Genomic DNA, 26,651 nt, shown 5'->3' with positions numbered 1-26,651 from the left:
AGATAGATAGATAGATAGATAGATAGATAGATAGATAGATAGATAGATAGATAGATAGATAGATTAGATCGATAGATAGATAGATAGATAGATAGATAGATAGATAGATCGATAGATAGATAGATCGATAGATAGATCTCGCTCGCTCGCTCGCCTCTTTCGCTCCTCGCTCCTCGCTCGACTCGCTCGCTCGCTCGCTCGCATAGCTCGCTCGCTCGCTCTCGCTCGCTCGCTCGCTCGCTCGCTCGCTCGCTCGCTCGCTCGCTCGCTCGCTCGCTCGCTCGCTCGCTCGCTCGCTCGCTCGCTCGCTCGCTCGCTCGCTCGCTCGCTCGCTCGCTCGCTCGCTCGCTCGCTCGCTCGCTTCGCTCGCTCGCTCGCTCGCTACGCTCGCTCGCTCCTCGCTCCCTCGCTCGCTCGCTCGCTCGCTCGCTCGCTCGCTCGCTCGCTCGCTCGCTCGCTCGCTCGCTCGCTCGCTCGCTGCTCGCTCGCTTGCCCGCTCGCCCCCACTTGGCCCTCGTCTTCCCCCTTTCCGGCCGTGCTTCCGCGTCCCCCCCCTTCCCCTTCTTTCCTTCCCTTTGTCCCGGCTATTGGGGTTGTACACGCTTAGGTTGGCTCTTTATCACCTGCATCTTTAATATAATGCCACCAAAGAGAAACACATGCCAAAGAAACCGAAATAACTTACATATTTAATATTACCCCCCAAAAATGGTGATTTTTTAAATTTTATGACACGTTACCACGAAATCCAGATGTGCTGCATAAATTCTGAGTTCAGATTCGGATTCAGAACTACGCAATCCTTTAAAAATGTCCCTGTTGATTTAAGAATTACTGATTTATTAACGATGTAACCCCTTCAGTTAATATTTTCCTATAAAAACAGCTGTTAAAAAAACCACTACAATTGTTAACACCCATATTGACGTAGTCGGCGTTTTGGTTGTTAGTGTAGTTTGTTATTTTCTGTTATTTTCGTATACTGGTCGCTCAGCTGTTTAGAAAGTCATGGTACTGGCACACCATCAATGTATAGTATACATTTATGTATGTACATTTGTATGTGCGAATGTACGTAAATATGTATATTTAATGTAGATTTGTTATAGCGTATTCTCCTCCGTCACACACCTCTTTTATTTGTACATACAAATGTACATAAAAATGTTGATAGGTATGTAAGTAATGTTCGTTTGTTTTTGTATGTAGATAGAGATATAAACTTTTTATACATATTTAGACTGGTTGACTGCCTGGTTGTTGTTGATTTTTTTTTTCTTGTATACAAAATTTTTGTATTTGCTTTTGGTTGTTGTTGCTGTTGCTTTTGGCTTTACAGTCAGTCAGCAGTTTTCAGTCACCGAGGCATTAGTTTTCTTTCCATATTCATCAGTCGTTTTAATAGCAACGTGAGTGTTCACAACATCATCCAACAATACCAAGTAGTCGTCCGAGTAGAAACAGGAACAAAAATTAATATAAAAATCATCTATCTCCTACGAGTACTTGGAACGGTACGCGGACGCGGAGTGTAAAAAATTTAGTTTATTTTTTTTTGAAGTAATTGTAGACCAACTAAACAAAAATAAACAAATGTAAGAAATAAAAAATCACTATCATCATTAAAATGTAGAGGAGCAGAGAGAGAATGTATACATATGTTGCTGTGGGTTTCTCTCTCTCTCTGTTTATCACTCTGTTTAAATGAGAAGAAGCAGAATTAGTAGCAAAGTGTTTGTGTGTGTATGATGATGATGGACTCTGTCCTGTCTGTTATTATATTTATTTTATAATAATAAAACAGATATAAAGAAAAAAAGTGCAATTGAGTTGTGTGTATTTTAAAACAGTGAGTGAGTGTGTTTATTTTTAATAATATAAAAAAAAATGAATAAAAGAAAATTACACACATTCACACAAACCTATAAAAAAAGCTCGTGTTTATGATGATAAAAGTTTTGATAATGAAGTTTCTTTCAAAATGCTTAATATAGAAGAGAAACATTAACTGTTGTTGTTGTTGCTTCTTTATAACATTAATAAGGAAGTGTGATAAAAATAATAAAATCAATTTATTTGTTAACAAAAAAAAATAAGTTTTAAAAGAAAATTTAATGTGTTTTAAATAAAAGAAAATTTCGAGTTGTTATTTGTTCAGGAATGAACAAAAAACTGCGAAAAAACTTGTTTAATAATCACGTTTCAATGACAGTTGCTATTAAAAATAACCTATAAAATTATTAAAATAAAAAAAAAATACAATAAAGATAAATGTTTCTAAGAAAAAGGGTTTTGTCAAGGCGATTTTATAAGTTGAAGTACAAAACTAATCCTATACTAGCTCAAGTCCAAGACAAATACAGAAAATTGGGGCAAATTCGAGTTTGACAGCCTTGAAATAAATTCTCTTGAAGTAAAGAAAACAATCAGCTGTCAAAATGACTTTACCTGAAGATAACATTTCAACAGCTGATTGTGTTTTGAAAGTATAGAATTTTAAGAAAATATCGGATTTTCATTTAGAATTCTAATTTGTGCTAAAATATGGCATTTTTTAAGAAAATTTGGATTTTGTGGTAAAAAATTAGATTTTCAATGAAAATTTTAATTTTTACTGAAAATTTGGGGGTTTCTCCTGTACACAATAAAAGTGAATTAAATTCATCCAGATCGCTTCCTCTAAAATCAATAAATATAAAAATTGTTTAATATAATAAGTTATTTATTTTGTTTACATTATTATTGTTGTCTTTTAGCCTGCAGCGCAATTATTTATTTGCAAACAAATCACTAAAATAACAAATTAAAATAAACTATTTCAAATTAAAAAAAAAATCGAAAAGAAAATATAAATTAAAAAAAACGCAATTAGTAAATGAGTGAAATAATTACAACAAACACAATAGTGACAATTGGAACAAATCCAATGTTTTTAAAAACTATTGTAAAACAACAACTCAACATTTGCAACATTAATTATAATTATACAACAACAAAACAGATAAACACAGTAAAAAATGAAAATATTACAATAATTTCCCTCTTCAAGTTTAAAACAAATTATTGAAAATTAAAAGGATTAAAAAAAAAACTTTGTTTTAAGTTTACTTTGGAATTTGAGAACTCACTTCTTTCTCTCTCTCTCATTCTCTCTTAAGTGATTTTTAAGTGAGTGTGACCTCAACGTTAATTATCACCGAGAAAAAGGAGCAAAGCGTAATGAAAACAGCAGCATGTAAGTTTGAAAAAAAAACTCATCAATTTGACACACATTTTTCTAGTTTTTATAAAAATTTCAATAAGACTGATAGATAGACAGACCCCTTGTTAGAATTTTATATTATTTTTAGGGTTTTGAGCAGGAATGGAAAATTCAATACTATTGAACTTTTTTAAAACATATTTAATACTTTTATTGATTAGTCTATAGTGTAGCCTATAGCCTAGTCCATAGTCTAGTCTTTCTGTAGACTATAGACTAGTCTACATACTAATCTATAGTCTGGTCTATAAAATAGTCTATGTTCCAGTCTATTCTATAGTCTAGTATATGGACTTGTCTATAGTCTAGTCTATAGTCTAATTAATAATCTAGTTAAAAGTCTAGCTAATTGTCTGGTAAATAGTGTAGGCTATAGTCTAATATATAGTCTAGTCTATAGATTAGTCTATAGACTACAGATTAGACTATAGACTAGAAAATATACTAGACTATAGATTCGACTATTAACTAGACTATAGACTATAGTCTATGTTCCAGTCTATTTTATAGTCAAGTCTATAGACTTGTCTATAGTCTAGTTAATAGCCTAGTAATAGTCTAGTTAATAGTCTAGTAATAGTCTGGTCTATAGTCTAGTCTATAGTCGAATATACAGTCAAATCTATAGTCTAATCTAGTCTAGTCTATAGACTATATACTAGACTATAGATTAAACTATTAACTAGACTATAGTCTAGTCTATAATCTAGTCTATAGTCTAGTCTATAATCTAGTTTATAGTCTTGTCTATAGTCCATAGTCTAATCTATAGTCTAGTCTATAGTCTAGTCTATAGTCTAGTCTATAGTGTAGTCTATAGTCTAGTCTATAGTCTAGTCTATAGTCTAGTCTATAGTCTAGTCTATAGTCTAGTCTATAGTCTAGTCTATAGTCTAGTCTATAGTCTAGTCTATAGTCTAGTCTATAGTCTAGTCTATAGTCTAGTCTATATCTAGTCTATAGTCTAGTCTATAGTCTAGTCTATAGTCTAGTCTATAGTCTAGTCTATAGTCTAGTCTATAGTCTAGTCTATAGTCTAGTCTATAGTCTAGTCTATAGTCTAGTCTGTAGTCTAGTCTATAGTCTAGTCTATAGTCTAGTCTATAGTCTAGTCTATAGTCTAGTCTATAGTCTAGTCTATAGTCCTAGTCTATAGTCTAGTCTATAGTCTAGTCTATAGTCTAGTCTAGTCTAGTCTAGTCTATAGTCTAGTCTATAGTCTAGTCTATAGTCTAGTCTATAGTCTAGTCTATAGTCTAGTCTATAGTCTAGTCTATAGTCTAGTCTATAGTCTAGTCTATAGTCTAGTCTATAGTCTAGTCTATAGTCTAGTCTATAGTCTAGTCTATAGTCTAGTCTATAGTCTAGTCCTATAGTCTAGTCTATAGTCTAGTCTATAGTCTAGTCTATAGTCTAGTCTATTAGTCTAGTATAGTCTATAGTCTAGTCTATAGTCTAGTCTATAGTCTAGTCTATAGTCTAGTCTATAGTCTAGTCTAGTCTATAGTCTAGTCTATAGTCTAGTCTATAGTCTAGTCTATAGTCTAGTCTATAGTCTAGTCTATAGTCTAGTCTATAGTCTAGTCTATAGTCTAGTCTATAGTCTAGTCTATAGTCTAGTCTATAGTCTAGTCTATAGTCTAGTCTATAGTCTAGTCTATAGTCTAGTCTATAGTCTAGTCTATAGTCTAGTCTATAGTCTAGTCTAGTCTAGTCTATAGTCTAGTCTATAGTCTTAGTCTATAGTCTAGTCTATAGTCTAGGCTATAGTCTAGTCTATAGTCTAGGCTGTAGTCTAGTCTATAGTCTAGTCTATAGGTTCGTCTATATTCTAGTCTATAGTCAGTCTATAGTCTAGTCTATAGTCTAGTCTATAGTCTAGTCTAGTCTATAGTCTAGTCTAGTCTATAGTCTAGTCTATAGTCTAGTCTATAGTCTAGTCTACAGCTAGTCTATAGTCTAATCTCTAGTCTATAGTCTAGTCTAGTCTATAGTCTAGTCCATAGTCTAGTAGTCGAAAAGTTTGTTTTTAATGAAAAAGTTTTCTTTTTTAAACAGTTGTTAGTTCCATGCCTGGTGTAGAGGCACTAAAAATTCTCTATCTATTCGCTTATTTAATAAATATTATTTATGTGATAAACTATTTAGTCAATATATAGTTTTTTTATATTTATTTTACATGTGTTTTTATCTATTTTTTTTTTCTTTCTTTATTTTCATTACATCAAACGTGTCGTTTAAATATTGAACATGAACATGCCAAGTGCTTGTTTTTTCTATTTTTTTAAAAATTATATCATTAATTTCTCTTGATTTCTCTAAAAAGAAAAACTAAAATATTCTTTTAATTCTGTTATGATTTTCTCTACTTTTATTTTTGTTTATTTTTATATCACACTTACACTCTCTCTCTCTCGTTTTTCATTTACTTGCATATGTTCGTTTGTACATCAGTCTATCTTTTGTTTATTATTATTATTTTTTTTATTTCGTATTTTGGTTTCGATCAGTTGTTTTTTGTTTATATTTTTTTCCACTTTATTTATGTTTTATCGTGTTAGTGTGTATGTATGTATTTTAGCTAAATACGTGTTATTATTTTACTCATTATAGCACTGACTCTCTCCTCTTTGTATTAGTTCTGTTTATTTCTCTTTCTTTACTCCAGCCTGTCGCCCTCCTCCTCCCCCTTCCTCTTTTATAGTGGTTTAGTATGTTATGGTTTTTTTATTTTATTTTGTTTTCATTTAATCAGTCAGTGCAATGCCTTTCTTGGTCATACACATGTATCTATTTTTGTACATACATATTTACATTTGTATGTAGTACATACGTATGTACATACTTATGTTTTATAGTGTATATAATGACAAAGTAACTGGTTAGTAGTTTTAACCCATTATGAAATGTTAGATGAATAAAAAATGTAATTTATGTTATTTAAGAGATAAAATAGGGACTCAAAACCTATTCTCGTGTTTAGTTTTATGGGTGCAGAGCATACCTAGTTATACCTAGTTGTTACACGAAAATGAATAAAAAATTCTTTAGACCAATAAAGGAACTCTGTAACAAACCCTAGAGAGAACAGACTTAAAACTTGTTCTGTATTTTGGCGTCCCTCACCTTAAAGAACAGCTCGTAAACCGATTTCTCTAGCTCCTTGGAGTCCGTTCTTAGGCGTCCCTCACCCCCAAAGAACAGTTGAAAACCCAATTTTTCTAGTTCCATACAGCCTGATACCATGTTGTTTGGTAAAGGGATCAGTTTAAGACTTAAACCAATCTTATGTATAGCCATTCTTAGTGATAAACTTGTTGAAAAAAACCGGATCTGGATTGATTCAAGTGAGAATTTATGAATAGTTTTTTTGAGTGTATTAATAAACCTCTATCTGATTTAAGTTCCAATCTAATCCAAATGGTGGATTGGATTGGTGTGGATCGATCATTTAACAGGTAATAGTCCCTAGCTCGGTATGGGTTTGTTCTTTATATAATATTTTCGTTCTGACAACCATAAGTTTCTTTTGCTCTAGTTTATGATATTTTCTTGAGTATTTTGAGGGTCCCTATTAGGGGTTAATATTTGAGAAAAGCTTATAAACACCTAAACACATCTTAATTAACATAATAGATATTTGAATTAAAAATCACATGTCTACTCTCCAAAATATGCAGTTGAAGACATGATGATGGAACTAAAGTAGCTTTAGGGGATGTACATTTGGATATGGATTAGATCGAGTTCTCATATAAAAATTTTTAGCGAAAATCAGTTGATAATCTTAATGATTAGCTAATTTCGTCAATATCTTTATTAATCATTTATATACATATATGCTGGTTATACATTTTATTTCTTAATCTCTTATCATTTTCGTTCCATTTTATCTCTTCTCCTTAAACATTATTCTGTCATTAAATGAGTCAAATAATAAAAAGGAAATGATATTTTTAAAATGTGAAATTTTTTCTTTATAAAAGTATATGCAATGGATAAATTTAATTAAATTAGGTTGGGGCTTTTATTTAATGGTCAATTTACAATGTAAATTGTAGTTTATTTGTGGCATTCAACAGAATCATAAGAAATTTTTAATAGAAATTATGAAATTATATTTTATATACACCCGCATGTTTTGAATAAATGTTCTTAAATGAAAGCAATAATTTTATAAATTTGTATAATTTGTTTTATTAAAAAAATTGCGTCACTCTCTCTTTGTCTAAAGATTAGTTTTATACACATTTTTTAAAATACGGTAACCGTTAAATTATTATTAATGACGATGTTGATGATGTATTTTTTAAGCTTTTTATGTATTCAGAAAAAGAGAAATATGTATGTATGCATAATTTAAAAGTCAAGGAACTAAAAGTATTTTTTTGGTGTTTAACTCGCCCAAATTTAAAAACTCTTTGTTTTCGGTGATTTTCAATTTAAAAAACGGTTATTTATATTCAAAATGTTTTGTTCCATTTGTGTTCTTAAATGATGACACATATTATTTTCTAAATGTATGTAGGTCTTATAAGTAGGAATTGTATATTCATTTAATTTTATTTTGTGCCAATAATCCAAATGATTAATTTGCTTTGTTTGACCACAGAACCAGATTTCTTATTTGAAATAATATTTGAAATATCTCAAAATATCTTAGAATTGTGATTATACCTCCTCAAAGTTTTTATAATAATAATATTTTTTGTTTACGTCTCTTAATATTTAAACCCAAAATTTTGAATATTAATATTTTAGAATTCCAAAAATAAAGATATAAATTATTCGGAAATAAAAGAAGTACCTATACTTTGTGCGATTTACCCTAATACTAATTTCTATTTTTCTTTATCTTTATAATTTCAGAATGTTTCAATTTATACTGACAATGGTTGTTATATAACCCAGTTGGCCGTTTAATTGCAGGCAGCAAGTTTACAACAAAAGATTGTGGTGAGTAGAAATTATTAAATGATTCTGATACAGAATGTCTAGATAGATAGATAGATAGATAGATAGATAGATAGATAGATATAGATAGATAGATAGATAGATGAGATAGATAGATAGATAGATAGTGATAGATAGATAGATAAATTGATAGATTGATATAGATAGATAGATAGCTCGATAGCTAGATAGATAGATCGCTCGAGATCTCGCTCGCTCGCTCGCTAGCTCGATCGCTCGCTCGCTCGCTCGCTAGCTCCTCGCTAGCTCGCTCTCGCTCGCTCGCTCCTCGCTCGCTTCGCTCGCTCGCTCGCTCGCTCTCTCGCTCGCTCGCTCGCTCGCTCGCTCCTCGCTCTCTCGCCGCTCGCTCGCTCGCTCGCTCGCTCGCTTCGCTCGCTCGCTCGCTCGCTCGCTCGCTCGCTCTCTCGCTCGCTCGCTGCTGCTCGCTCGCTCGCTCGCTCGCTCTCTCGCTCGCTCGCTCGCTCGCTCTCTCGCTCGCTGCTCGCTCGCTCGCTCGCTCGCTCGCTCGCTCGCTCGCTCGCTCGCTCGCTCGCTCGCTCGCTCGCTCGCTCGCTCGCTCGCTCGCTCGCTCGCTCGCTCGCTCGCTGCTCGCTCGCTCGCTCGCTCGCTCGCTCGCTCGCTCTCTCGCTCGGTCGCTCGCTTCGCTCGCTCGCTCGCTCGCTCGCTCGCTCGCTCGCTCGCTCGCTCGCTCGCTCGCTCGCTCGCTCGCTCGCTCGCTCGCTCGCTCGCGCTCGCCTCTCTCAGCTCGCTACGCCGATCGCTCGCTCGCTCGCTCCCGTCGCTCAGCTCGCCGCTCGCTCGCTCAGCATTCGTCCTCGCTCGCTCGCTCCGCCTCGCTCCTCGCTGTGGCCCCACCCGCCTTGTCCTTTACCTCCAAACCCATTTCTCCCCCCTCCTTTTCCCTCCCCCTTTTTTCCCCCCTTCCTCCCTCGCCACTGTCCCTCCGCCCTTCCCTCCCCTTGCCTTCTCTTTCACCCTCACTTTTCCTCCTACTTTTCCTTATCTCTCTTCCATCTTTCCCCTCTCCCTCTTACCCTCCCTTTGCTCTCCCACAGTACTCTCGTGAAAACATAAATAAAAAAACTCAATGTATTTGCAAAATTCTCAATGTTTTTGTTATTGTGATTTTCCCATATTTTTTTCCCCCATTCTCGCTCAAAGTAATGAGATTTTCTCAATATGTATATGCGTAGGTATGGAAGTGTTGCTGTAACTTGAACATAAACACACACACACACTTACAAATTTATGTTGTTCTAGTTTGTGTATGCAGGTCAAGACTTTAAACGGAAAGTAAAGTAACGAAATACAAAATCAACAACAACAACAATATTAAACATTGTAAATATGTATGTATACTATGTATATAAACAACAACCTTGTTTCAACATAAATGTTGCTTGGCAACATGCAATTGTATGTATGAACGAATAAAACAACAACTGAAAATGTCAGCAACATGTTGTTTTTTACATAAAAAAATGAACATTACGTAGCTACTGCATAACAGGGTTGGAAAACTATAAAAAAATAATTTATGGCCTTATTAGGCTGTAGACTAGACTAGACTATAGACTAGACTATAGACTAGACTATAGACTAGACTATAGACTAGACTATAGACTAGACTATAGACTAGACTATAGACTAGACTATAGACTAGACTATAGACTAGACTATAGACTAGACTATAGACTAGACTATAGACTAGACTATGACTAGACTAGACTAGACTAGACTATAGACTAGACTATAGACTAGTCTATAGACTAGACTATAGACTAGACTATAGACTAGACTATAGACTAGACTATATATAGACTAGACTATAGACTAGACTATAGACTACACTATAGACTAGAGTATAGACTACACTATAGACTAAACTATAGACTAGACTATAGACTAAACTATAGACTAGACTATAGACTAGTCTATAGCCTAGACTATAGACTAGTCTATAGCCTAGACTATAGACTAGACTATAGACTAGACTATAGACTAGACTATAGACTAGACTATAGACTAGACTATAGACTAGACTATAGACTAGACTAAACTATAGACTATAAACTAGACTATAGACTATAAACTAGACTATAGACTAGACTATAGACTAGGCTATAAACTAGACTATAGACTAGGCTATAAACTAGACTATAGACTAGGCTATAGACAAGACTAGACTAGACTACAGACTAGACTATAGACTAGACTATAGACTAGACTATAGACTAGACTATAGACTAGACTAGAGACTAGACTATAAGACTAGACTAATAGACTAGACTATAGTACTAGACTATAGACTAGACTATGACTAGACTATAGACTAGACTATAGACTAGACTATAGACTAGACTATAGACTGAGACCTATAGACTAAGACTATAGACTAGACTATAGACTAGAACCTATAGACTAGACTATAGACTAGACTATAGACTAGACTATAGACGAGACTATAGACTAGACCTATAGACTAGACTATAGACTAGACTATAGACTATCCTATAGACTAGACTATAGACTAACCTATAGACGAGACTATAGACTAACATAGACTAGACTATAGACGAGCCTATAGACTAGACTATAGACTAGGACCTATAGACTAGACTATAGACTAAGACTAGAGACTAGACTATAGACTAGACTATAGACTAGACTATATACTAGACTATATACTAGACTATAGACCTAGACTATAGAATAGACTATAGACTAGACTATAGACTAGACTATAGAAGACTATAACTATACCTATATATAGACGAGACATAGACTAGACTGTAGACTAGACTCTAGACTATGATATAGACTAGACTATAGACTAGAACTAAGACTAGACTATAGACTAGATCTACTAGACTATCGTACTACTAAACTAGACTATAGACCTAGGACTATACTAGACCTAGACTAACTATGAGACTAGACTATAGACTAGACTATAGACTAGACTAATATAGACTAGACTATAGACTAGACTGTAGACTAGACTATAGACTAGACTATAGACTAGACTATAGACTAGACTATAGACTAGACTATAGACTAGACTATAGACTAGACTATAGACTAGACTATAGACTAGACTATAGACTAGACTATAGACTAGACTATAGACTAGACTATAGACTAGACTATAGACTAGACTATAGACTAGACTATAGACTAGACTATAGACTAGACTATAGACTAGACTATAGACTAGACTATAGACTAGACTATAGACTAGACTATAGACTAGACTATAGACTAGACTATAGACTAGACTATAGACTAGACTATAGACTAGACTATAGACTAGACTATAGACTAGACTATAGACTAGACTATAGACTAGACTATAGACTAGACTATAGACTACACTATAGACTAGAGTATAGACTACACTATAGACTAAACTATAGACTAGACTATAGACTAAACTATAGACTAGACTATAGACTAGTCTATAGCCTAGACTATAGACTAGTCTATAGCCTAGACTATAGACTAGACTATAGACTAGACTATAGACTAGACTATAGACTAGACTATAGACTAGACTATAGACTAGACTATAGACTAGACTATAGACTAGACTATAGACTAGACTGTAGACTAGACTATAGACTAGACTATAGACTAGACTATAGACTATAACTAGACTATAGACTAGACTATAGACTAGGCTATAAACTAGACTATAGACTAGGCTATAAACTAGACTATAGACTAGGCTATAGACAAGACTATAGACTATAGACTAGACTATAGACTAGACTACAGACTAGATTATAGACTAGACTACAGACTAGATTATAGACTAGACTATAGACTAGACTATAGACTAGACTATAGACTAGACTATAGACTAGACTATAGACTAGACTATAGACTAGACTATAGACTAGACTATAGACTAACTATAGACTAGACTATAGACTAGACTAGACTATAGACTAGACTATAGACTAGACTATAGACTAGACTATAGACTAGACTATAGACTAGACTATAGACTAGACTATAGACTAGACTATAGACTAGACTATAGACTAGACTATAGACTAGACTATAGACTAGACTATAGACTAGACTATAGACTAGACTATAGACTAGACTATAGACTAGACTATAGACTAGACTATAGACTAGACTATAGACTAGACTATAGACTAGACTATAGACTAGACTATAGACTAGACTATAGACTAGACTATAGACTAGACTATAGACTAGACTATAGACTAGACTATAGACTAGACTATAGACTAGACTATAGACTAGACTATAGACTAGACTATAGACTAGACTATAGACTAGACTATAGACTAGACTATAGACTAGACTATAGACTAGACTATAGACTAGACTAGACTAGACTATAGACTAGACTATAGACTAGACTATAGACTAGACTATAGACTAGACTATAGACTAGACTATAGACTAGACTATAGACTAGACTATAGACTAGACTATAGACTAGACTATAGACTAGACTATAGACTAGACTATAGACTAGACTACTATAGACTAGAGCTATAGACTACACTATAGACTAAACTATAGACTAGACTATAGACTAAACTATAGACTAGACTATAGACTAGCTATAGCCTAGACTATAGACTAGTCTATAGCCTAGACTATAGACTAGTCTATAGCCTAGACTATAGACTAGACTATAGACTAGACTATAGACTAGACTATAGACTAGACTATAGACTAGACTATAGACTAGACTATAGACTAGACTATAGACTAGACTATAGACTAGACTAAACTATAGACTATAAACTAGACTATAGACTATAAACTAGACTATAGACTAGACTATAGACTAGGCTATAAACTAGACTATAGACTAGGCTATAAACTAGACTATAGACTAGGCTATAGACAAGACTATAGACTAGACTATAGACTAGACTATAGACTAGACTACAGACTAGATTATAGACTAGACTACGGACTAGATTATAGACTAGACTATAGACTAGACTATAGACTATACTATAGACTATACTATAGACTATACTAGAGACTATACTATAGACTAGACTATACACTAGACTATAGCCTATACTATAGACTAAACTATACACTAGACTATAGACTAGGCTATACATTAGATTATACACTAGACTATACACTAGACTATATACTATACATCAGACTATAGACTACACTATAGTTCAAAGTCCTGTTTTTACGTTTAACGTTTTCCATCTCTGTTACATATTGCATTTTGCTGGTTGGATACAATTTAGTAGATTTTTTTATGAATATTTGTGTTTAGTATTTTTTTTTTTTCGTTCGTTCGTATTTGTATTGAACTGGTTTCTTTATACTACATTACGAAATTACAAAATTTGAAATGAGGGTTTTAGACTGACTTTTTTGTGTTTGTTTGTCTATTTTAAATGCATTTGAATGAAAAACCTTGTAATACAAAATAAAATTACAGAAAAAAAAACAAGAAATATGACGTCATATTACTAAGTTATATGTTACATGTAGAGAGAATGAGTTTCTATGGGGGCTGGTAGATTGTTGTCATGTTCTGTTTTTTTTATATAATATTTTTCAAATTGAGGTTTATAGGTCACGCCCCCTTATTTCGCAAAAAAAAAAAAAATAGAATAAAGAAACATTAATTTGTTGCATTCTTTATGTATTTTAATGACCAAGAACTAGATTCCTAACATATTAACCTACTTGCATTTCGTATAATACTGTTCCAAGTAATCAACAACAACCAATTTTGACCTTAATTTTCTTGCTCTTCTTCTGCTTGAAATGATTTTCCTCTTCCTTTTTTCCATTATGAATTTATGACTCAATAAAGGAAGTAGGTAGACGACTACAATACTAGTACATATATTTAACAATTAAAATATCTACTATATATTGTATATATGAATTATTTTTGTTGTTGTTGTTAACTATTTTTCATGTTGACCTAGTTTCAAAAGTGGGGAGCACTAAAAATAATTGCATTATTTAAAGAAAATATTTTATTTTTTTTTATAAATTTATTGTGCACATGATAAATACAATGAATGACATTCATACATCTCCGTGTTTAGATTCAACAAGGTTTTCAATATAAAAATTCATTTATTCTCACAATTAATTTAATTATGTATTTAATTTGTTATGAAAATTGGCGGGTATTTAACTTTGAATAGAAACTTTTTAAAAAGCTATTTTAAATGTTCAAATATTTAAAAATTGTTTAAATTGTTTATAATTAAAATTGGAAAAACTTTATATTAGAAAAAGCTTTCAAAAACTTTTTATGGGAAAAAACGCGAAAAAAAAACTTTTGTGAGAAAAATCGTGAAAAATATTTTTATGAGAAAAAGCTCTTAAAAGCTATTTATAAAGAAAAGCTCTAAAAAGCTTTTTATGAGAAAAAGTCTAAAAAAGCTCTTTATAAAAAAGCCATAGAATGCTTTAAATAGCTTTTTAATGAGGAAAAGCTGTTAAAAGCTATTTATGAGAAAAAGCTCTTAAAAGCTATTTATAAAGAAAAGCTCTAAAAAGCTTTTTATGAGAAAAAGTCTAAAAAAGCTCTTTATAAAAAAGCCATAGAAAGCTTTAAATAGCTTTTTAATGAGGAAAAGCTGTTAAAAGCTATTTATGAGGAAAAGCTTTAAAAAGCTTTTATGGCAAAAACATTTGTTTGCGAATAGGTTCTAAAGTAAAATTTCTTTAAAATCTTTTCACTTGAAGAGACTGTAGGCAAGACTTATAGCTTAGCTTGCAAATTAGACTAGACTTGTTCTATGATAAAAACCCATTGAAAGCTCTACACTTTTTGGTTATAAAAATAAATCCAAAAGAATATAAACTTTCAAGCCTTGCTAAAAATAAAAGGAAAACTTAAAAAAAAACAACTAAAAATCTTTTTTTTTTCTGATTCTTTTGCTACCATTTCAGTTCTATAGTTGGAAAAGAAAAGCCAGACAGACAGAAGGCCTCTTCCGTTTTGAGCGAGATTGACAGAAACAACAAAACAAGACAACGAGACAAAATTCGTTTTGTTAGGAAATTGTTTAAAAAGCTGCCATTATGATACCAACAACCGCAACAAGTTCTTCACCACCCATTGCCTCCGTTGGAAGCATTGGTAATCAATTAAATAATTCACCCCCTATACCCGGTAGTGCCAATGCCAGCAATGGAGCCAGCGCAGCGGCTGGCATAGGACAAGGAAATATAAGCGCTTTTCTAGGTATAGCATCATTGATTTTGGAGGGTAGAGCCTTAGCTGAAGATGAATATGCCATACAGACAACACGTAATGAGTTTAAAACATCTTTGGGCGCCAATACGGCCGACTGTGGTCGACAATCACCCAAACCTTCAACATCAAGAGCGGCTTTTGGCGAAAACATGGGCAGTTCGATGGGTCCAATAGCTACTAGTACATTTTCCATTGATTTGGCCAATTATTTGGGACGTAAGTCGTCAAATTCACCCGATTCAACAACTTCTTCATTTTTGAGAGACTACTACAGCAGTAGTAGTGAGAGTGCTTCGTCGTCTGTGGAGAGTAATCATAGTCGTTGGTCGCAAAAACTAAGTCAATTGAGACAAGAATCTCCTAGTGCCCATCATCATGTTTTGGCGCCCAGACAGCGTATAGCTGTTGAATGCCCCAGAGGCTCAGATGCGGAATATGTGGCCTTGTCCATAAATACCGAACATCATGGTACGCATGAAGATAGAAGAGGTGGCGATTTTGAGATTCTACGCAGAATGTCCATTAATCAAATGAATTTTTATAATTCTCCCAATTCTATGGGAGGTGGTGGTGGTGGTGGAGTTGTAGTAGGTGGTAGCGGTAGCGGTGGTTCTAGCGAAAATTTCATGTGCTCTTTACAATCTCTAGCCAGCAATACTTGTCTACGTGTTGGCAATCCCCTATTAGTCAACAACACTTCACCTCCCAGATATTCAAATAATAGACAAATTTCTTCCTCCTCACCTAGATTTTCCACACCACCACAACATCAACAATTAGATATTTCAACTGGTTCAGCCAGCAGTAGTTCTAGTAGTAGCAGTGCTGGTGTGGGTGGTGCGATTTCAGCCAATTCCTGGTACAATTCTTCAACTCCCCATCTGGCCAATAGCAGTAGCAATAACAGCTCAAACAATAAAGAATATTTATTACGTCGAACTAGTACAACAACCCAACGTATGGCTATACCTTCTGCTCAAACGGCCAGCAATAATAAAACTATTAACTCTTCTACACCCAACCAAAATTTACATTCGAATATTTTTAGTCGAAATTCTCTTATTATACCTTCGGTTACTACTACAAACTCAAACTCTGGAACAGTAATAACAACACTATCGCCGATGACATCATCTCCAGCCACTGCAAGTCGTAATCAAACATACCCGCAACAGGGTCCACACTGTGATCAGTTCCTTAGAAAAATGGGACTAGCCAAAGGTGATGCCTTAGAAACTGAGGAACACCACTGTGATATGTCGTACGTTAACATAACGGTAAGTAATGAGAGAACGTTTTAGAAAGTGAATGAACATTAACATTTTGTTGTTGTTTTTGGTTTTTTTTCTATTGCAGTGCACACGTTGGCGTGCCTATTGTATTAAAATGGAAAATATTTTAGCTCGTGGAGAGCCCATATGCATTGAAGTATATTTGGGCCCAGTCGGTAATAAAATCTTACTGGAACAATGGATAATAACACAAAAAGAAAAGTGAGTATTTTGAGATTATATTTGACAAGGTTGGACAGCGTGGCAACCATTATGACATTGGGAAAGCTTGTACTTTCATATATACTAGTACGAGTATAGACTAGAGTATAAACTAGACGGTAGACTAGATTATAGTCTTGTCTAAGGACTAGACTATAGTCTTCACTAAGGACTAGACTATAGTCATAACTAAGGACTAGACTATATACTAGACTACGACAATAATATAAATGTCATGCTGGCAAGGTCAAACATTGTTCGATTTTATTTAATAATTGAAACAAATGCTTCGATTTTCCATTAGTTTCTCTTTGTTTAATTGCACAACTGATAAATAATCCTTTGTTTTGAATGCATATTTCTAATATTATTTATTTGTTTTTTTAATAATTATTATAACTATGCAGACAACCACCGCCTACAATGACGCTGCCCTCATTGTGTAGTGCCATACGCAGTCAATTGTATTTTTCGCAAATCAGTGCCTGGTGTGATCTTATTAAGAAATCGGACAAGACCATTTATGAAACCGGTCGCGTTATCTACACCACACCACAACAAACAACAACAAGTGCAGCTGGCGATTTGGCAACTACAACAGCAACAACAAACAATGCAATAACAACAGCACCGACAGCAACATCAACTACCTCAATGCTGCAACACCCCACAGCCATAACACCATCATCAAATAGTGGAAATATTGGCAATGTTATTGGTGGTGGTGGCGGGGGTGTCGGTATTACAGCAGGAGTAGGGAGCGGTAAAAAACGACCATCAGCACCACGTTTAAATATTTTCTATCGTATAAAACAATACGATAGCACTGCTTGCTTTAATTCAAAACCGAATGTACACAATTTTCCAAATGTCAATATTACGGAAAATTGTAGCGTATCGGTTTGTCTAAAAAGTCTTCCACGTATTACGGGGGGTATACCAAAAGTTGGCACATTAACAGCAACACAACAGCAACAGAATCCAACAACAAGTGGATTGACAGCTGCAACAACGGCAACACCACCCGTAAATTCTGCAACACCAACGTGTTTAGCAGCTAAAAATAAAACAAAAGCGGCAACAGCGAAAGCAACAACATCAGCAAACGTTGCAGCAGCAGCAGCGACGTCTGCAACAACATTAACAACAAATGCCAACAACAAATCAACAATTTTAATAATGAACTGTGATAATAATTTAAAGGAACATCAGCAACAAAAACAATTAACTGCCTCCACTTCTTCTTCACTTTGCTCCTCCTTTTCTGTGAATGGTAAAAATTGCAAAAAATCTTCTGGCCAACAGCTAGATTTTCAAGATGCAGATTTTGAATTTGATGATCAGCACATTGATTTAAGTGCCGGTGGTGATAATAGCACAATTTCATGTGGGGGCAGTGCCAGTGTTGGTGATTGTGATAGTTCCAATTCCTCATTTAGTACAAACAACTATGGAAATCTTTCACATCGTGAAAAGCAACTCCTCAAATATCGTAAACGCATGTTGAAACGAGACAAAAAACAACAATTGCGTAGTAAAACCAATGAAATTACTTCCGCAACAAATCAAAAACAAGAAGATACGGATAATAATGTTAATAATAAAATGGAACAAGGAGAAGATGATGATGATGATGTGGATGGTGAAGGTGAAGGTGATGATAGGGTTGATGATGTGAATGACGATGATGATGATGGCAATAATAGTGATACCGCCGATCGTATAGAAAACAAATCTAGCATTAATAGTTTAGCAGCAAAAGGCCAAAGACAACAACAATTACCAAATAATCATATAAATAGCATTCCTTCTACAAATCAACTACAATTGCAACAGCAGCAGCAGCAGCAACATCATCACCAACAAGTCAAAATGATCTCAACTGGTACTCAAACTATCACCAACACTTGTACAGCTTGTGGTTTCGAAAAGTCAATGATATGTCTAAAGTGTAACCCTCTAATAAAAGTTAATAGTGATGAAGAAATCATGGATGCTGAGACCTCATCAGCCAGTAGTTTAAGTAGTAGTGATATTATACATACACCACGTAATAACGCCGAATTATTATTACAAGCCATACAACGTACACCGAAGTCAAATAAGAAACATAAACATAAATCCAAAGACTCAAATCAAATGGCTGCCATAAAACAACCAACAATAAACAGCAATAGTAGTAATAATATTAGAATTTCATCTAGCCAAAACTCCAGCACTATGAATGGTAATGGTGGCAACAACAATAGCCATAGTGGTAGTGGCGTCATCAATGGTAGCAGCAACAATCTTAACAATCTAGTGGTTGGCTGTCAGTTATGCAAACGTCAAAAGACCCAACATCATTTTAATCAGCCGTCAGGAGAGGATTTGTCTTCAGAAGATAATAATTCTTCCTTGAAGTCTGTGGATAAAAATATTAACTCATTAAATGAACATACGGATGCTGCTGGTGATGATGCCGAAGATGGCGATGGTGGTGATAATGAAACGGATGGTGGGAAAGTTTTTTCAGCTGATTGTGTGGATAATGTAGCGATTGTGGTGGACGCACAACATGCGGATGACTATAATGTGAGAAAAATGTCAACATCAGAAAAATCGTGCAGCGATCATGAAGTAATGGAAGAAGTAAGTACAGTTTAGTTAATAAATGTTCTTTCTATTAGTATCTCGTTTACTCTTAGTGAAGGCATAAAACTTTGTTATTAATAAAACTCTTCCCTTTTCTACAACAGGAATATTTTGAAACCTCCACAAAACTAACACCCCACATAGATCGCTGTTCTTTGAACAGCAAATCGTATTACGCTCAAATTCCCCGACCAAGTGCCAATGGCAGCACGGATAGAATAGAATATCAGCAACAACGTTCATGCTCAACACCACCCTTACAAGAGCAAACAGAAAATTCTTCTTGTAGCAACAACGATACCACCAATTCCTCGATAATGATGATGGCACAATTTAAAACTCCCACACCAAGTGAACAATATCAAAATGCCATGAAAAATAAAATGCAACAACAACAACAACAACCCCATAAACATACACCTAAACCGAATCTTTTGCATATCGCTTGTAATTTTAATAAGAACGAAGAACAGCCACAGAAAAACAGCAAATTGAATGATAATAATACCCCCACTACTCATAATCCATTATTGTTAAGACGTAGTTTACCTAAAGTAAATCTAACACCCATATTTTGTAATCCCAACTCAATGTTGGTGGTTTCTTCCTCACCCATACCCATAGGAAATGGGGTGTGTAATGGTACGGGGAATTCTATGAAAACAAAGTCGGCGGATATTAATATTACAGAAGCTTCACCTACATTTTCATTTGAATCACCTTCAAGTCCAGCAACTCCATCACTGACGGTACAAAAATCCAACTCAGCTCCCACCCTACCAAATTCTCCCTCTCTCTCGCCACGTTTTATTAAAGCTTCAGCCATATATAAAAGAAGATCTCGTCACTTGTCCGATCGTTCGGATCGTTCTTCCTTGGGTTCAGATGAGCAATTTTCCGATGAGGATATTGATTCTGGTATGTATAGTCCCTTTGCCACTTCACCCGTCAAGTTGAGAACACGTTTGGCGGCGGTATTTGGTCGTAAACCTTTGTTGGGTAACTTGGAAGAATGTCTGTTGCAACGACGTTTGGTGCCTAAAATTGAAGTAATGGGTTTTAAATTGCTATTGGGCGCCTCGGGCGGTTTTTGTCCCACTCAATTAACCATACCAGCGGCTGCCTATTTTTATGAACTTAAGGGTGAGACCTTAAGTACTCCTTATCTGGTGAGTTAGCAAAAGGATGTTGAAAAATGTAAGACTTATTTTAATTTTGAATATTTTTCTTTTCTAGTGTGAAATACGTTTGCCACGTAAAGGTTATACGGTGCCACGTTGTGGCACTGTCCAAGCTACTTTATTAAATCCCATGGGTACTGTGGTGCGCATGTTTGTTATACCCTACGATATGCGTGACATGCCCACTTTACATCAAACCTTTATACGGCAGCGTATTTTAGCAGATTCGGGTATGGAAAGCAATAATGATGCAAAGTCAAATGGTGTGGACCAGCAGTTTAATACAAACGAGGAGAATACTCCCATGTGTGTAAACAATAAGCAACAGCAGCCAGAAAAGCCTCAACCTATGGAACAACCACAACAACAACAACAACGCTCACCTCAAAGTAACAACGAACATCATTTAGGACACTTTATATCAGCTGAGAATATGAAAAGTCTAAGATATTCCATACATTTGAGGTAAGTTTAACTTACTAACTTAAGATAATAGTTTCCACGACGAACCAGTTAGTATTTGTGGCAATCTACTAGGTTTAAGATTAGAGCATTTTCTCTTATATTTCCAATACTTACTTTTTAGGATATTGATCTCCCATTCACCTTTCTGTTAGTACATTACTTATCTAATGTTTTTTTTTTTTTTCTTCATTTATAGATTCCAAACATCACGTTCCGGCCGTCTAATGTTACACACCGATATACGTTTACTGATATCCAGACGCACCGATTGTGATACTGCTGCAGCTCATGCCAAAGGGGTATTGGAAGCACCAAATGAACTTATTACAAATACTGTGATGCCCACAAATCCCAAATATAGTGCACGTCAAGATCAAACCAGTAGTAAAATTTAGTAGTTATTAAAAGCTGCATGTGTGCCAGTCGATATGTTTCAACAGCTGCAACAAAAACTACAACAACGCTGGCAAAGAATATGGGTCTAATTAAACAATAGAAAATACCTTCATAGTATAATAATAATTCAGAAAAAATTAATAATGGAGTTTATGCTTATGTTAACAAGAAATTTAAAATTTTATCAACAAAATGTTTTTTTAATATTTTTCCCTCTCTCCACACACACACACACCAACCACGCTGAAACACGCCTGTTTTATCTATGTCACCAAAATGCCTTTTTTTTAATTATAATTTTTTATTATTATTTAAATGATCTGTATTTTTTTATATATTTTTTTTTAGTTATTACAAATTGTTTTATGTATATAATATATTTTGTTATGTATTTTTTTATTTACAAAAAAAGCAAAAAAAAAACTTTGAAATTTTAATAGTTTATGCAATTCTTTGAATATTAATTCAAATTAAAACCATAATTCTTGTAAACATTTAAAAAAAAAAAAATACCAAAATTTATATTGAAACCAAAAAAGTTTCATCTTTTTTTTTGTAATTTTCCAATGGCAGCTTTTTGTTAAGTTTCCTCTTATTTTATTTTAGTATAAAACGAATTTAAAATTTTTAAAAAAGAACATATTTACTTGGTATTTAGTAGCTTTTTTTTTTTTAAATTTTGTTTAAACAAAAATACTTGTTATAGTCCACTCTGTTTTAATTTTTATATTTTTCATTTCCCCAATCCCGCCCACTGTGTATAGCAAAAATGTTTATGTATATTATTTATTTTATTTTTATTTACTTTATATTACAAATATACATCATACATACGTACGAATACATACAATTCAATATATAGTATATAATAGATATTTAGTAATTTTAAATCAATATAATCAATTTATTATGTTGTTTTTTTTTTTTAATGAGTATTTTGAAATATGTTTTTTTCTTTTATTAAATGAATTCAATGTAATTACAATTGTTTTTTTTTTTTCTTTATTTTGATCTTCAAGTTTTGTATTACGGCTTTTATAAGCTTTTCTTTGGTTTGCTTTTTGTCAAGTTTGCAAACAATTTATGTTTATGGGGAGGATGACCAACTAAAGTTTGTTTCCTAGTAAAAGAAGAACCATTTTAAAGCATTTAAATGTTGCTATCAGGAAATACCTTATTAGCAAATGTTTTGCAAAAAGAGGTTTTAGAAAGGAGCCAAGTTTTGGGAATATCCTGATGACAAAATATGGAACCTTTAAACAAGTATTTGAAAACACAAGGACTTGAAGATGATGCCTTGATAGTTGTAGAACTTTAACTCGGAGACCATAAGGTCCATTGTAATACCCTTCATAGAGAGTGAAGATCCAAATATAGAGAAGAAGAAGAAAACAAAAAAAGAAAATAGTTAATGAGGAGAGATGAATAGAAATAGGTCTATTCTCAAGGGGCTTTAACCCAGAAGATTTACAAATTCAATTCCCTAAAGATAGAAATGTAAGAGAAGATATTACTTATTCCCTTGATCAAACCTAATAGACTGCGAGGGTTAAGTCGCACAATTTCCACCAGTTCGTCATGGAACGTATTCCTCAGGCATTTCAACCTACGATTTGGTATTCTAGGACAATAGCAAATTATGTTATTGTCGCTCTTACTGATAAAGACCCTTTAGCATCGCTATCAGAATAGACTGCATTCCACATCAAATGTTTGTCATAAGGTCCTTGATATTTTGCCATCCATTCTACTATTCCAGGACTTCTTAATGATGTCACGGATTCTCTCAAATATCAATCTATAATAGTGACAGATGGGTGCTTTTAACATCCTTTCCCTGTCAACTATAACAAGGTTTGAATAAAAGGTATATATGAGGCATTGCGGAACGGAACGCAGAAACAAACAGCATTTTGTTTGCCGTTCCGTTACTTAAATAATAGTGCAGAATGTCCACATTCTCAAAGCACTGATACGAAATTCCGATTGCGTTTGCTGTTGGAATACCTTTTTTCAATCGTTGCGTAACTGAATGAGGAAACATAAACGAAATGATCCAATTGAACTGTTTCTTACAAAATCGCTGAAAAAGAATAAGTTACAGAACTTTTATTCTTCTTTAACTTCTTCTTTACATTAGAACCTAAAGAAAGATGCATATATTCTCTAAAGCTTCTCTAGAACTAGCTGCGAATACGAAATGTGTTTAGGATTTGAAGGCATATTCAAATCTCTGTTTTCATAGCTGTTCCAAAGAACGAATGTTGATTTCTTAACACTTTCACTGAATGCCTTCCGAAGTTGACAATTTTGAACAAAAATCCCTGGACTCAACGTCAAAATAGAACAACTACAGGATATAGTGATGAGTTCCAGAATTAGTTGTGAAATTCCAACAATTTTCCTGGGAATTAATCGAAATATACAGAAGCTTAAATAAATTGAATCCATTTCGATCTAAATGTGTGTCAGGCCTTTATATAAGGAACTATAGGAAGATTTTTACTAAATAGTCGTTCCCAGGACAATTGGATCTTCGCTCCGGAGCGACCCGATTATGACGCGACAGCTATATCAACTTCTTTCCCCAGGAAAGAAGTATCGTATCAACATCTAAATATCAATAAAGTAGTCGCTAGAGTTTTTAATCCAAACTGGAAACAATTAAAACTCACTTTAGTTATATCTGAGTTTTATATAAAAGTTTACCAGCTGTTGCAAGATTACTATTTAGATTTACATCATCATGATACTTATTATTAATACATACATAGGTAGAAAAAGGTTTTTTTGGAAAAATGGTAGCAACATTTATAGATCTTTTACTTATTTCTACTATAATGCTTTAAAATTGTTCTATTTGCTTTTCTAATATTTAACCTTCCAACTCCCTATTCAGGATCTAAGGTGTGAGTAAAATGAAAATAAAATGTCTGCAAAAGGCTCATATCGCCTTCAAAGTTTTTATTTATTATTTACTCAATCAATTAATTTTAAGTACAATAAATCCATAACAAAAACATTAACTAACTAAATTTAGTTTAATTAAATATATAAATAACAATAAAACATATATTTTGTTAAAGCATTACTGTGATGCTATCGATATGAGCCTTTTCACAAGCAATAATAATAAAAAACTAATAAAATAACTTTAAAGAACCATTGTACAATACAACAAATAATTATTAATAATAATTACAATTAAAAAACCATATGTACTTTACTTTAGTAAGGAAATTACAAATAAAATAAACAAATCAATAATAGTATTTCAACAAAAAAAAAAAAAAAAAAAATAACTAAAATATATTGTACTATTTTAATCCTTTAATTAATTACATATAAATAATTTAATTTAAATTGTTTATTCAATAACAAATGAAAGAGCTGTACTATGTATGAAAGAGAAAAAAACGCCAGTCCTTTAAAACAAAAAAACAACTTTATAAACATATTTTTAGAAACTGTTTGTAGTAGAGTTTTAAAATAGTTAACTTTAAATCAATAGTAGGGAAAAGTAAACAATATATCATTAAACAAAAACTGTGTTATTAATAAATTTAATTTGCCATAAAACTAATAAACTAAAATAAACATAAATCTAAAATTAATAAAAAAAAATTTTAAGGATTCTATTAATATAATAATGTTTTTGAAGAAAAGTTTAATTGGATTTTAAAGAAATTTTCTTCAAAATTATATTTACTTACGAAAAGAAAAAGGATTAGTTTTACAACTAGTTATAGAAGATTGGTGTTAATACCTACAATTTTTGTTCCAAATAGTCAACTTTGGAACTGGTTCTGTAAAAGCAATATTGAGTCGACCCTGCTTCTATTGAAAGCTTCAGAACACGAGCCAGTTCATTAATCAATGAACTATTTTTAGGCCAGATTTAGAGAACATATACTCCTACTTTAGAACTGCTTACGAAATAGTTCTTTTTTCCACGATTTTTATTGAAATTCTTAAAATTTGGAGCAATTTATAGAAACAGTTGATGAATTACACAGGACGTAAAACGTGTAAACGGAAAAGCCGCACAGATTCCAAATCTAGCATCAAAATTTCTCCATCCTATTAAATTTTTGAGATTTCGTGTCCTAAAGTTAGAAAAAAGTCCCTTATAGAAACGGTTGATGAATTACACAGGACGTAAAACGTGTAAACCGAAAACCCGCACAGAATCCAAATCTAACATCAAAATTTCCCCATCCTAATAAATTTTTGAGATTTTGTGTCCTAAAGTTTAATAAAAGTCCGTTATAAAACCTATTTCAGAGCAAATTCTATTATGTTATCTGAAGGTCCAATCTGTTGACTTTAAAATAAAGGCTTAACATCTATCTTCTTCCTTTTTTGTGACATCCTAACCTAAAAATGTATGATATTTTAAAATCATTCAGCATCACTCATTTCTGTTTTAAACGATTTTATGCGGAAGATGTACGGTGTCGCAATTCAGGCTCCGAAATATATATGGAGTTAAATGTATCGTTTCCATAAGCCAGAAACGTACGGAACGTAGAAATTAACCTTTTGGTTGAATGTTGTTGCATTCGTTTTACCTCAATGTGAGATTATGTTTTCGACAGATGAAGAAAATACTCCAGATATAAGTTAGAAACCATTGAAACTCTTGAACTTTATACTGATGGAAACCAAATAATACTTTTGATTTATACTCTGTTCTCGCTTTCAACTTCATAGAATAAAGTAAGGGACGAGTGGAGGGATTTATCCAAATCCAAGTGCGATAACCTAGAATCATTAAACGAAAAGTTGTCGTTTTACTTTCAATGAAATAATTCAAATTTCCATTAATCCTTAATTTTTGTAATAAATTATAGAAAATTTCTTTTTATTCAAAACAGTTTTTATTTATCTTGTATATAGTCTAAAATCATAACAAAACACCAATTATCTAATAGAGGAACTTGTCTAGTTTTATTAATTTAAAATTTTAAAATTTTAAAAATTTGTTATTTTGTTTTTAT

At 33.4% G+C, this 26,651-nt stretch overlaps 1 protein-coding gene across 2 annotated transcripts; it reads left to right on the top strand.

Moving 5' to 3' along the window:
- The first annotated feature begins 1,384 nt into the window (after nt 1-1,384).
- On the top strand, nt 1,385-25,801 carry LOC119613089 (serine-rich adhesin for platelets). Of its 2 annotated transcripts, none has more exons than XM_037969024.1 (9): nt 1,385-1,595; nt 2,757-3,235; nt 8,132-8,218; nt 15,176-16,759; nt 16,839-16,975; nt 17,383-19,606; nt 19,714-20,778; nt 20,846-21,255; nt 21,452-25,801. In XM_037969024.1, exons 4-9 carry the CDS (start codon nt 15,308-15,310, stop codon nt 21,648-21,650), a joined length of 5,487 nt encoding a protein of 1,828 aa, XP_037824952.1. In that variant the 5' UTR covers nt 1,385-1,595; nt 2,757-3,235; nt 8,132-8,218; nt 15,176-15,307; the 3' UTR covers nt 21,651-25,801. The 2 variants fall into 2 exon arrangements, with proteins under 2 accessions (XP_037824952.1, XP_037824953.1); XM_037969025.1 differs by lacking the exon at nt 1,385-1,595 and adding an exon at nt 1,977-2,413.
- Nucleotides 25,802-26,651: the final 850 nt, after the last annotated feature.

Source organism: Lucilia sericata, unplaced genomic scaffold, assembly GCF_015586225.1.
Source record: "Lucilia sericata isolate MDLA Ls3-8-SP2 unplaced genomic scaffold, ASM1558622v1 Contig001972F_arrow, whole genome shotgun sequence".
Lineage (NCBI taxonomy): Eukaryota > Metazoa > Arthropoda > Insecta > Diptera > Calliphoridae > Lucilia > Lucilia sericata.
The sequence above is the reverse complement of the archived record's forward strand: the minus strand, read 5'-3'. Positions and strand labels throughout refer to the sequence as shown.